Source organism: Equus asinus, chromosome 7, assembly GCF_041296235.1.
Source record: "Equus asinus isolate D_3611 breed Donkey chromosome 7, EquAss-T2T_v2, whole genome shotgun sequence".
NCBI classification, from domain to species: domain Eukaryota; kingdom Metazoa; phylum Chordata; class Mammalia; order Perissodactyla; family Equidae; genus Equus; species Equus asinus.
In genome coordinates, this window is record NC_091796.1 from 53,409,279 (window position 1) to 53,422,537 (window position 13,259).

Genomic DNA, 13,259 nt, shown 5'->3' on the forward strand with positions numbered 1-13,259 from the left:
AATATCAAACACACAAATGCTGAACACAAAAAAGAAATCAAGAATGTTATTTTTGAGACTTACTTTGTAAGCTGACCTAACTCAAACTCTAATAATCTCTTTGCTTCCAATAAAGTATTTATTTCCTGTTTCATCTGCTTTTCTAAACCTTTTAAATTGTCTGCCTCAAATGCTTGAGTCTTCAATTCATTTTGTAACAACAGTCGCTTATTTGATTCCTGCTCCAATTGCAGAGTTAGATTCTTAACCTATAAATGAGAAAAATAATTGAGATCTTAAATCTCTTTAATAATTTATTAGACTTGATTTGAAAGAATATTAATCAATCTCAATTACATCATAATGCCTTATACAAATACAGAATATTAGTATTCTAAACAGTCTTCATTGTTCTATGTGTTTATTACTGCAGAATTCACTGTGAAGTGAAATTAATTCCCAAATTTCAGGTATGAGATCTTGGGGGAAAAAATCTGATTTCTTTCTACCACAACCTGTATGGGAACTATGGACTAGAAGGTAAGTACAAAAGCCACTTTTAGGGGGACATTCCCAAGGGGCATTTAAATTTACCTGTTCACTCATAAATGTTTTTGCTCTAGTCTACAACCCTTCAACGTTTAGTGAGGACTTCTTTAACTCCCAGATGTGACTAGTCCTAACACTCATACAGCATTTGGTACTTCCTTTTTAAATGTATGTTATGCTTGTAATCACTATTTTAATATCTGTCTTTCCTTCTGGGCTGTAAGTGCCACAAAAGTCAAAACCACATCTACCTTATTCACTACCCAACTTTTGCACAGAAACAGGTAGGTAATAGGTGGTCAAAAACTATGTTTTTTAAATGAGTGAATATTATCTTTCAAATTTTCAACATACATGCTTCCTGCGTGCTAGCTCTGATAAGTATCTCCAATCTCTCTTCTTTCTAGTCCATTCTAAATACTGCTACCAGATTAACTTTCCTAAAAGAGTGTTTTCACTGATAGCTCCCTTTTTAAGTTTAAAAGACTATCAATAATTTGGTCCCCAAGTTTCTCCCATGACCACTGAACACGTCTCTTCTCTGCTCAGATCAAGTCCCTTTTTGTCTCACTTGCCTATCTTCTTAAGCACTCAGGAATCACCCTGTTATTGTTATCTTCACTGATAACGTTACCTCAACAATTCAGGCTTCTGACTCTCAAACTAATAACTTCTGAGGTCTTACTCAATCTTTAAAATAGTAGTAACATCCCATCTTTCCTTTGTGAAGTCTTTCCTGATTATTCCGGTCTTCCCTTTGTCCCTTCTCTAATGTATGTGGACTAATTACTTCCAGTCTTACAAATAATTTTTAAAATATATATAGTAACCACAAGGTTACAATGTCATTTTATCTTTTTATTTACTGCTTTGTAAATGTGTAGCCTGTGCTTTCTTTCTATCGATCTAAGCCAGTCAAGACTCTGCAGTTTAAGATTTTTTGAAATCTAAAGGCAATGCTTCTCTTTGGGATTACAGGATACTTTACAATAAAGAGGTTTTTTGTTTGTTTTTTGAAAAAGAAGACAGTTCCTTTAGGGGAGGAGCTAAAACACTTCTACACAGTTGTACTGTCACAGTGCAAAACGGTACAGACTCTGTGGTGTGAATGTTTAATAACGAGTCGAAGATGAAAATTTTAGGAGCTAGGGATATAGTGGTGACCATATAGCAGTGAACACAGATACATATAGGTTATTTCAATCTCTCTCATGTTTTTTAAATTACAGATAATGACTTTTCAGGCATAACTTGATTGTTTCTCTTTTATAAGATGAACAAAATCAGTACTATTTTTCTTACTTCATCCTCCATCCTTTCTTTATTTTCAGTCAAATGCTCGAGCTTCTGCTGAGATTGTTTCAGATCAACGTCTAGCATGGAACACTGTTTCTCAATCTGAACAACCCTATTTTCAGCCTTCTCTCGAGCTTCTCTCTCTTCCTTCAGCTTTTTTTCCATCTCTGTGAAAGAAGAAAAGTTAAAAACATACATTTAAAGAAAGAGACTACTTTAATACTCTTCACTTTCAGGGACTGTATAAAACAAATCAGTGCCAAAAATCCCTACTGTTTTTATCCTGGGACTCTAATAGAGCTATTCATTATAGAATTGCTAACGTTATTTGAATTATTTGTTTAGTGGGATCTCTAAAGGAAGGGAATTATAAAATATAATAAAGTAATAAAATAAAGCCTTCTAAATCCAGCCCTCGTCCAATGATATAGGAGATTATTCAGTGTTATTTTCAGACCAGAAGGTGAAAGTATAGCCGGAAAAAAAGTGGAGTAACTAAGGAGAAAAACAGAGGTAATTCAGATAAAAGCAGAAAAATAAGGTTGTGGTTATTAATCTATACTTTGCATTGTTCCAGAAAAGTTTCAAGACACCTAAAGCTATGATAAGAATTCTAATTTATGCAACTCAGATAAACAAGATTCCATGGTAGTATGATGCCTGTTCTTTTTTAGGTGAGGAAGATTGGCCCTGAGCTAACATCTGTGCCAATCTTCCTCTATTTTGCATGTGGCATGCTGCCACAGCATGGTTTGATGAGTGGTGTGTAGGTCTGCACCTGGGATCGAACCCTGGGTCACTGAAGCCGAGTGCACAAACTTAACCGCTATGCCACAGGGCTGGCCCCTGATACCTATTTTAATTATTACCAGGAGATATTAGTCTACTGTGAGACTCCATTTTTGAGATATGGTAACTAAGGCTCTGAGAGGTTAACTTTTCCATGGTCCTGCAACTAGTAAATTGTACCAAGAGGATTCAAACTTATTAAGTCTGCTCTCTCCCTCTCAGAGATTGCCCCTCTAGGTGACAGAATAGAAATCATTAGAATGGAACTTCCTCATCTTCCCCCAACCAAACTTACAACCCTAGCTGCACCAATACAATCATCATCTTTTAATTCCCATCTCTCTAATCAAACACAAATCCATCCACTTCTGTTCTGGACTACGTTCCTTCAATTATTTCAACTCTTTCTCACCTCAACAGTTACTTCCTCCCAACTGAATCACTCCCATCAACATAATCATCTAATTTATTATCCCCTTTCCTGAAATATCCTCCAGTGATCTCACATCTCCTCCATGATCTCACATCTCTAGGCACCATCCCATCTCTGGTCACAGCCAAAATTCTCAAAGAGTTGTCTCTACTTACTGTCCTCAGTGTCTTACCTACTATACATTTATCTCTTTCCAATTTGGCTTCTATTTTCTACCACTCCACTGAAACTGCTCTTTGTATGGTAACCAATGACATCCATCTTGCAAAATTCAGAGGACACACAATTTCCATATCTGCAATCTTCACTGACCTTAACAGAATTCAATATATTGAACCACTCACTCATTTTTTTCAGTACTTTACTCTTTGAGCTTCTAATACCATATTCTTTTGGTTTTCCTGCTACCCCTTTGGCTGCTCTTTCTTGGTTTCCTTTGTTGGTTTCTCCTCTTTTACCTGACTGCCAAATGTTAGACTGCCTAAGGGCTCCATTACAATTTCTCTTCTCTTTTGCCCTTATTCTTCCCTTAGCTGATCTCATCAGATTCTGCTTATGGCTCTATGTGTATGACTCCTGAACTGATACCTCTTCCCTGAGCTCCACATTTATATACCAAGTGACTATCTGATCTCTCCACCTACATATCTAATATGCTTTCAAAGTTAATATCCCTAAAATAGACGTCTACTTCCTTCCTATACCAAACCACTCTTATCCCAGTCATCTCAACATCAAAATATATTAACATCCATCCAGTTGTTAAAATTAAAAGCCTAAGTCTTTCTTGATTCCTTCTTTTCTCTCTTTCAATCCAATTAATCACCAAATCTTATTCTCTGTATTTCCACTTCTTTCTAGTTCCTCTACCAGCAATGCCTACAGCCTATAGCCTTCCAGCTGATCTCCCTTTTTAAACTGTTATTTCTCTCAAAAGCATTTGCCACACAGCAGCAGGACTGGCATTTTAAAAACATATATTACACATCCCAGCACAGCTTAAAACACTACAATGCTTCCCAATATTCCTAGAATAAGAGTATTAAACTTATCATGTCTTCTGCCTATAATATACTTCCTCCTGTTCTTTAAACGGCTAGTCTATTTTGACTTTCAGTTCTTACCTCAAACATTATTCGCTCAGAGAGGCCTTTCCTCAGAAGCCCATCTAAGGTGGTAGCACCTAGAAACTATCACATTTTTGTGTATTTTCTTCAGATTAATGATTACAACCTGCACTTATTTTCATTTTTTTGCTTTTTTGTCTATCTCCACCATCAGAATATAATCTCTACGAGGAAAAGTTCTTCTAAGTCTTATTCTCTCCCAGTTGTGCCTGGCTGACAGTAGGCAGTCAATAATGAACATATGTGAAAGGAGTAACAGTAGTTCAATATGGCTGAAGCATGAGGTACACATAAGAAAGTGCAGAGTGGTAAGACTATAACAACAGGTAAGTACCAATTCAAAGATTCTGTACCTCATGAGGAGTTTCACATATACCTTGCAAACAATGGAAAGCCACAAAGGATTTTAAAAAGGACCAGCACAGTAAGATCTGAATTTAAAAAAAATCATTGTGACTTAAGTAAGAACAACGGATTGATGACTGGAACAACTCTTGGCAGAGTGAAAATTAAGAGTCTACTGCAATAGATCAAGCAAAGTGATGATGTCATCATGAACTAAAAGGGAACAGGAAAGGAAGATTACATTGCATATATTATTTGGAAGTAGAATTCCTGAATGATTCTCAGATTTCTGGCTTGGACTCCTGGATGTTAAACATCATCACCCTCCTTAACTATGACAATCTCTTCTATTTATTGAAAGCTTTCTATATACAGGCACTTTACATGCATTTTCTCATCTAGTTTTGTTTTCTTAATAGTCACAGAGTCATTAAGAGGCAAAATAGATTTGTCTGATTCTAATCTTGGGCTCATAAAAACTACACAGCTATCACGAAGAATAGTGAGAATAAGGGTAAGAACAGGTTTGACCGATAAGATCCTTAAGTTTTCCCTTGAACAAACTGAATTTAAGGTGCCAAGTGACACTTCCAGATCGTAGTAGGTTAGGAAGTGAGGAGAAGGTGAAGAAAAGGAAGACTCCTCTTTTTAGAAGTTTGGCTATAAAGGGATGGAATAAAACAGTGGAAATTAGGGGCCAGCCCCGTGGCCAAGTGGTTAAGTTCGAGTGCTCCGCTTCAGCGGCCCAGGGTTTTGCCAGTTTGAATCCTGAGCGCAGACATGACACCACTCATCAGGCCATGCTGAGGCGGCATCCCACATGCCACAACTAGAAGGACCCACAACTAAAAATACACACCTATGTACTGGGGGGCTTTGGGGAGAAAAAGGAAAAATAAAAATCTTTTAAAAAAAAAAAACAGGAGAAATTAGTAAGGATCACAGGTGTTGCAAGGGTTTGTCTATTTTCTCTGAGAGGCGAGAGATGTGTACATGTTTAGAACAAGAAAGGATTCAGTGGAGGAGAAAAAGTTGACGATAAAGAAAAGAAAAAGAGATAATAAGTTGAGATAAAAAGAGACTGTATCTGAGTACAGTTAGAATATAGTCGCCAGGACAGGAAGAGGATCACTCTCCTGTAAGATGAGAGGGAAGATATTGAAGATAGATAAAGAAGTGGATAGGTTGATTAAGTAAGAGAACTAGATTTTGAGGAGTTCATACCTGTACTTTCAAGATTTCTTTTTTAAAGAGAAGAAAAGTTCACCTAAAAGTGTACTGATGAAGAAATGGCATAGGAAGCTTGAGAAGAAATAAAAGCCTGGGAGAAGGAACTGAAAAGTGATATATTAAAAAACTGACAGCTCAACTGAGGTTTGAGATAATGCATTGGGCTAACAACATCCATCTGAAGAAGTATTTGAAGTAAAGAAAGTGGCTGGTTCATCTGATCTAGGGTTGTGTTTAGAGGCATAATACAGTGGAAATATAAAAGAATGGAAAAATTGAGGGTACAAGACAAGAAAGCAGATGAATTAACAGACAATAAGTTCCAGAATGGATCAAGAAGAAAATAAAGGAAAGGGCTGGAAAACTGGGAGAAAAGAGAGATTCCACTGACTTTTATAGGGAGTAGAGGGGAGTAGAGAGAGGAAACTGGAAAGTAAAATTGTGATTTTAAAAACAGAAGGTATAAGAAAGAAAAAAAGGAAGGTATCTTTTCCTAGATCTTAATTTATAATTTTAAGAGTTTATACTACTATAAAATGAAATTTTGATCAAAATCAAAACTTTTGTAGGCATTATTAAAAACTAATCATGTAGAAAATATTAAAACTGACACTTACCACACATTGCAACAGACTTTGCCTCTTCAATAGACTGATGTTTGTCAGTTAAACGAGCTTTGGTTACTTTATGTTCATTTATCTCCTGTTCTAATCGTTGTTGTAATGATTTAAGTTTGTAGTTTAAATCTATTTCTAAATTATTCTTTTCCTGTAAAATGAGAATGAGAGTCATGTAATACACTGTGCAAACAAGACATTATTTAATGTCCCACAAGAGATAATATATGAATCACACTGGCCTGAAACGTGATACCATATTTACTTAAATATTTTTATTCAGGATGTAATTTTATTTTTTATACTTTCTTGTATATTCCACATTATCTCTGTCTTACTTTCTTTTTTTTTATGATTTTATTTTTTCTTTTTCTTCCCAAGGCCCTCCAGTACATAGTAGTATATTTTTAGTTGTGGGTCCTTCTAGTTGTAGCATGTGGGATGCTGCCTCAGCATGGCCTGATGAGTGGTGCCATGTCCAAGCCCAGGATCCGAACCGGCGAAACCCCGGGCCAGTGAAGCAGAGCGTGCAAACTTAACCACTCGGCCACGAGGCCGGCTCCCTCCATCTTACTTTTAAAGTTACAATAAGCACATATAATTAAAAGCAAAACATCAGCTTTTCTTTATCCCCCGCCCCTGTCCATTTGAATCATTAGCCATGGCTGATGGCAAGATAGGGTTGTGGTGATTACATTCAGGAGTGTTCATTGACGGGATCAGAAATTAATAGGGTAATTCTTCAGTTCATTTAAAAATTTTTGCTACCAATTTTTAAAAAATTAACTTATTTCTATCTACATTTGCATCTATACTTAGATTTACATTGCTTTGACAAAAGAACAAGTCAAAATGTATTCCATTTCTGTTTGGGTGCTGCTTCTACTTTTCTGTCTTTCATCCTATTTCTACATTTACACCAGGCTTAGACATCAAAAAATTATCCTGATTGTCACAAAACATGTCCAAAGCACAAAATAACTGGAGGGTCTTCTGAATCATTTATCTGAGGATCTAGTAAACCTACATTTCAGGGAGGCATCAAAAAAGAGAGCACTGGATCTGCATATTATCTGTTTAATCCCTTTTTGTTTTAGCAAAGTAGGGACAGAGGATAACCAGTGATGTTCTTTTTTTTTCTTGGTGCGGAAGATTGTAGCTGAGCCAACATCTGTGCCAATCTTCCTCTATTTTGCATGTGGGACACCACCACAGCATGGGTTGATGAGCAGTGTGTAGGTCTGTGCCTGACATCCGAACCCATGAACCCTGGGCCCCAGGAGCAGACTGTCTGAACTTAACCACTATGCCACCAGGCCAGCCCACCAATGACATTTTTGATTAAGAAAATTCTACATGCCAAGGCCAATCACTTTATGCATTTTTTATTTTGCTAACTTTTACCAACAAAATGGAAAAACCTGGTCTACTATATACCAATCCATTGTTTTCCTTCTTCATAAGGCTAGTAAGGTTCAAACCTTCATCTTACCGATGCACAAAAAAATGGTAAAAAAATTCTATATGAAAAGGTATTTCCAAACCAAAGCAATTTGCGATGATCAGATAATATGAAACATCTAATACCTTTCAAAGGTAAAAACAAACAAAAATCACACAATAAAAAGCCCTAAATATGACACACATACATCCACTCAACCAATCAAAAATAAAAATCAAAAATAAACATAATAAAATAAAAAATAAAATTTAAAAAAATAAAAACTTTTATAAATATAAATATATAAACATTAGGAATGAACATTATCTTATAAACCACTTTATAATATTTGATAACCAGTGAATGCTATCTTATAATTAATGCATGTTAAATCATGTACCTTTTCTGAATGAGTAAGCATGTCTTGAGCCTCTTTTCTTTCTCCTTCCACTCTTTCAAGATTATGTTTGAGATGTTTCACCTCCTCTTGTAAAGATGTAATCCGAGCTATCAAGTGAGAAGAAAGTTCATGTCGCAAAGTCATCAAAAGTCTTTTTTTGTGTGACCATTAAGATAAAAAAAAGTTTTAAATTTCCTGATCAGATAGAATTTATGAAGTGTTTTCTTATTAATATATACAATAACTACAGTATATAATAATAAAAATGCTAACTGGAGATCACCTAATATACATTCCTCATTTCACAAGTGTTCAAAGAGATGGAGACTGAACTTGGTCCAGAAACCAGATCCGAGACCTAAGTGAGTGCTCTTCTATACCATGTTAAGAGGAAGAACTTTTAGTTAATTAAGGCAAGTATTTAAGTGCTTTTTATGTGCCAGACGTTCTGAAAAGTGTTTAATTACTCTTAAACTTAATGAAGCCAAACTCCATTTTAATAGAAAACTAGGTTTTAAGGAATTCAAGTGCTCTAACAAAACTTAGTTTTAACCCACCTGAGGCTTACATCATGCAATGGTAGAAACTCATATTTAGCAACTCTCCACATTAAAACATGCTTTAGGCCTTATATGTTTTTAATGCATAAGTATTTAACAAACATGCAAATTTGATACATGTAGAATGTACCATAAATAAATATAATATATGGTTTAGTTCAAAGGTAAGAATCTGTTTTCCTATTCTGTGATTCAAAGTGGCCTAGGGTTTGACAGGGAAATGGATAAAGTACCTTGAAAAATTTTATACTTGTTAAAGTTCAGTGTTTAACTTGCTCTACTTGCCAAAGTCTTCAATGCACTCTACCTGCTTCCCATATTTTAGTGTTTCTAAAGTAGTTCTTTAATGAACAAATGAATTTTAAATCTTTGGCATTAGATAATGCTTGTCTGCTAGGCTAGTTTTAGGAACCAAAGAGCAATGAAACAATTTATTTACACACACACACAATAAGTATTACATTCATGTAGGAGTATGTTCATATAGGAGAAAGAAACACCTGACAGTTTCTTTCAAATGATTGGGCAAAAATACAAAGTATGTGTGTATTTGTATGGAGAGAGATAAAGTAAATGTGGCGAAATGTTAAAGTGCTCTTAAAAAAATGCTTCCTCCTATATTATAATAAATAGGTTTTAAAAATCTGTACAAAGAGATAAATTCAGATTAAACTGAACTTTTTCTGTAGAACAAGTTTATATACACTAAATCCTAAGAAGACAAAGTAATGAAAATATATAAGTTGAATCTTTTACTGATTCATAATAACTCTATGTAAGACATGTTAAAATAAAATATAATTTATTTTCCTCACTTATCTTATTTTAAAAAACATGCTAGGAAGAAACTGTAACTTGTCTGTGTAATACATGAAGGCAAAGAAGCTTCATATAAAAAATATAAAAATACAATGGAAGGAATAGAAGCAGAATATCAGGTATCATAACATAAATGGATTAAAACAATAAAGCTTCTAGCAGAAAACAGAGAATAATACCTTCAGGATCTAATCAAAGAATTCAACAGCCCACACTAAACACAGCACTAACCAAAAAAGAAGAAACAATAAAATGGATTATATTAACAATAAGAAAGTTAACACCTCCTTTTCATTGGCAGACAGCATTAAAGAGTAAAAAGGCAAACCACAGAGTGGGACAATTATGATACATATATTTGATAAGGGACTAATATCTAGGACTCATACAAACCAATAGGAAAAAGCAAACAATCCAATTACAAAAAGGGCAAAAGACTTGAAGAGCACATCACAAATTGCCAATAAACATATGAAACGTTGCTCAATCAGAGACACGAGGGAAATGCAAATCACACATCACCAGAATGACTAAAACATCAAGACTGACAAAACTCAGTGGAGATGAGTATCGTCCTTGATGAGAACCTGGAGCAACTGAAACTCTTATACACTGCTGGTGAATGTAAACTGGTGTGGCTATTTTGAAATACTTGGAAGTATTTACTAAATCTAAATAAATATATACTCTATGGCTCTGCCACTCTTAGGTGTACACCAATAGGAAGCATATGTATCATTACCAAAATACTTACAAGAAAGCTTCTATCAGCACTATTCATAACTGCCCCCAAGTGCAAATAATCGAATATCCATTTGCCATAGAATGATAAACTGCAGTTGTCGTACTTAATATGTCGTACATATTATACAGCAAAGAGAAATAACAAACTATTACCATATACAACAGTACGGATGAACCTCACAAATTTGAAACTGAACAAAATAAACCAGACACAAAGGAGTATTTACTGCATGATTCCATTTATGAAAAGTTTAAGAATAAGCAAAATGAATTTATGGTGTTAGAAGTCAGAACAGTCATTACTTGGGGGGAAGGGAGTTAGTGACTAAGAGGAAGCACAAGGGGACTTCCGGGTTGTTGGTAATGTTTAGTTTCATGATCTGGATTCTTGTTATGTGGGCGCGTTCATGTTGTGAAAATTTCTCCAGATGTATATTTTTTATTTATTTTAACATGCGCATACATGTTAAGTTTCAACAACAAAAAAAGTCACTCAAAAAAATCTAAATATGTTAAAATCCCCAAATATGAAATCTACAATCTAAATTTGAGGCCCATCAACTATATACAAAAATTAAAAATAAATGAATGGGAAAGATATAACAGGAAAACACAAATTAAGTGAAAACATTCTCAAGGTCAGATGAGTTTAATATCATTTATAACACAATTCTAATCCAGGAAGAAGACACAGAAGTCATAAAACCTTAACACACCAAACAACACTGCATTAAAAATATACAACAGCAGGGTATTTATGAAATACCCACAGCTAATATACTCAACAAACAATATGAAAAGAAAATTAAGACAATTCTATTTATAAGAACATTTAAAAGAATAAAATCCCTGGGGCTGGCCCCGTGGCCGAGTGGTTAAGTTCGCGCGCTCCGCTGCAGGCGGCCCAGTGTTTCGTTGGTTCGAATCCTGGGCGCGGACATGGCACTGCTCATCAAACCATGCTGAGGCGGCGTCCCACATGCCACAACTAGAAGGACCCACAACAAAGAATATACAACTATGTCCTGGGGGGCTTTGGGGAGAAAAAGGAAAAAGAAAATCTTTAAAAAAAAAAAAAAAGAATAAAATCCCTAGTAATAATCTAACCAAGGAGGTCTAAGATTTGTACACAACTAAACAGCACTGCTGAAATGAATTTTTAAAAGACCTAAATAAATGGAACTATATCCTGTGTTCATAGATTGGAAGACTTAATACATTAAGATGGCAATACTACCCAAAGCATTCTATGGATTTAACGCAATTCTCTAAAAATTCCAAAGATCCTTTAGGCAGAAATGAAAAAGTAGATCCTCAAATTATATGGGATTACAAGGAGCCTTGAACAGCTAAAACAATATTGAAAAAAAATAACAAAATTGTAGGACTCAAACTTCCCAATTCAAAAGTTGCTATAAAGCTACGGTGATCAAAACAGTGTGATACTGGTATAAGGACAGATATAATGGACCAATGGAACAGAAGTGAGAATCCAGAAACAAACTCATGTATCTACGGCCAACTGATGTTCCACAAGGATGCCAAGACCATTCAATAGAGGAAAGAATAGTCTCTTCAACAAATAGTGCTGGGACAATTGGATATCTACATACAAAAGAATAAAGTTGGACCCCTACATCATACCATATACAAAAATTAACTGAAGATAGGTCAAAGACCTAAATATAAGCACTAAAACCATAATACTTTTAGAAGAAGACATAGGGGTAAATCTTCCTGATCTCGGATTTGGCAATGTCTTCTAAGATATGACACCAAAAACATAAGCAACATATAATAGATAAACTGGACTTCATCCAAATTAGCTTTTGCACATCAGAGGACATTATCAAGAAAGTAAAAAGACAACCTACAGAATGAAGAAAACATTAGCAAATCATATATCTGAAAAGGTCTAGTATCCAGACTCTTAAAAGTCAACAACAAAAAGATAAACAGTCCAATTTAAAAATGGACAAAGGACATGAATAGACATTCTTCCAAAGAGGATATACAAATGGTCAATAAGCACATGAAAAGATGCTCAACATCATTAGTCATTAGGAAAACGAAAATCAAAACCACAATGAGATACCACTTCACACCCACTAGGGTGACTATAACCAAAAAAAGTTAAATACCAAGTATGGGCAAGGATGTGGAGAAAGTGGAACCCATGTACATTGTTGGTAGGAATGTAAAATGGTGCAGTCATTGTGGAAAACAGTTTAGAAGTTCCTCAAAAGTTAAACAAAGATTTACAATATGACCCAACAATTCCACTCCTAGATATACACCCAAAAGATCTGAAAACAGGTACTCCAACAAACACTTGTACACAAATGTTCACAGTAGCTTTACTTCCAGTAGCTAACAGGGGAAAACAACTTAAATGTCCCTTAATAGACAAATGGCTAAACAACATATGGTATTGTACATACAAGAGAATATTACTCAGCCATAAATGAATGAAGTACTGATACATGCTATAACACAGATGAATCTTAAAAAATACACTAAGTAAAAGAAGGCTGACATAAAAGGTCACATATTGTATGAGGTCACTTACATGAAATATCCAAAATACATAAATTCAGAGATAGAAAGCATATTGGTGGTTGCCAGGGGTTAGGTGGAGGGGGATACGGGAAAGGACAGCTTAATGGGTATAACGTTTTCTTTTGGGATAATGAAAATGTTCTGGAACTAAATAGAGGAGGTGACTGCAGAACATTGTGAATGTACGAAACGCCACTGAACTGTACACTTTGAAATGATTAATTTTTTGTTATATGAATTTCACCTCAATAAAAAACACACAAAAAGCTGTTAGAAATACAAGGAGGCTATGAGGGAAAGAAATCACAAACATAGTGGTTTAAAGAGATTAAAGAGACAAGATTAGATTACAAAATTGATCTATTGCTTTT

The 13,259-nt window shown here is 35.0% G+C and overlaps 1 protein-coding gene across 2 annotated transcripts in view; it reads right to left on the reverse strand.

The window, feature by feature from the left end:
• The window catches only part of ROCK1 (Rho associated coiled-coil containing protein kinase 1), a 160,202-nt gene that overhangs the window by 42,101 nt on the left and 104,842 nt on the right, over positions 1–13,259 (reverse strand). For both annotated transcript variants that reach the window (XM_014860419.3, XM_014860420.3), the window contains exons 17-20: positions 8,207–8,313; positions 6,366–6,516; positions 1,831–1,991; positions 64–248 (exon numbers count right to left, since the gene is read on the reverse strand). In XM_014860419.3, the coding sequence (XP_014715905.1) occupies positions 64–248; positions 1,831–1,991; positions 6,366–6,516; positions 8,207–8,313 (604 nt within the window). The remainder of the gene's footprint in view (positions 1–63; positions 249–1,830; positions 1,992–6,365; positions 6,517–8,206; positions 8,314–13,259) is intronic.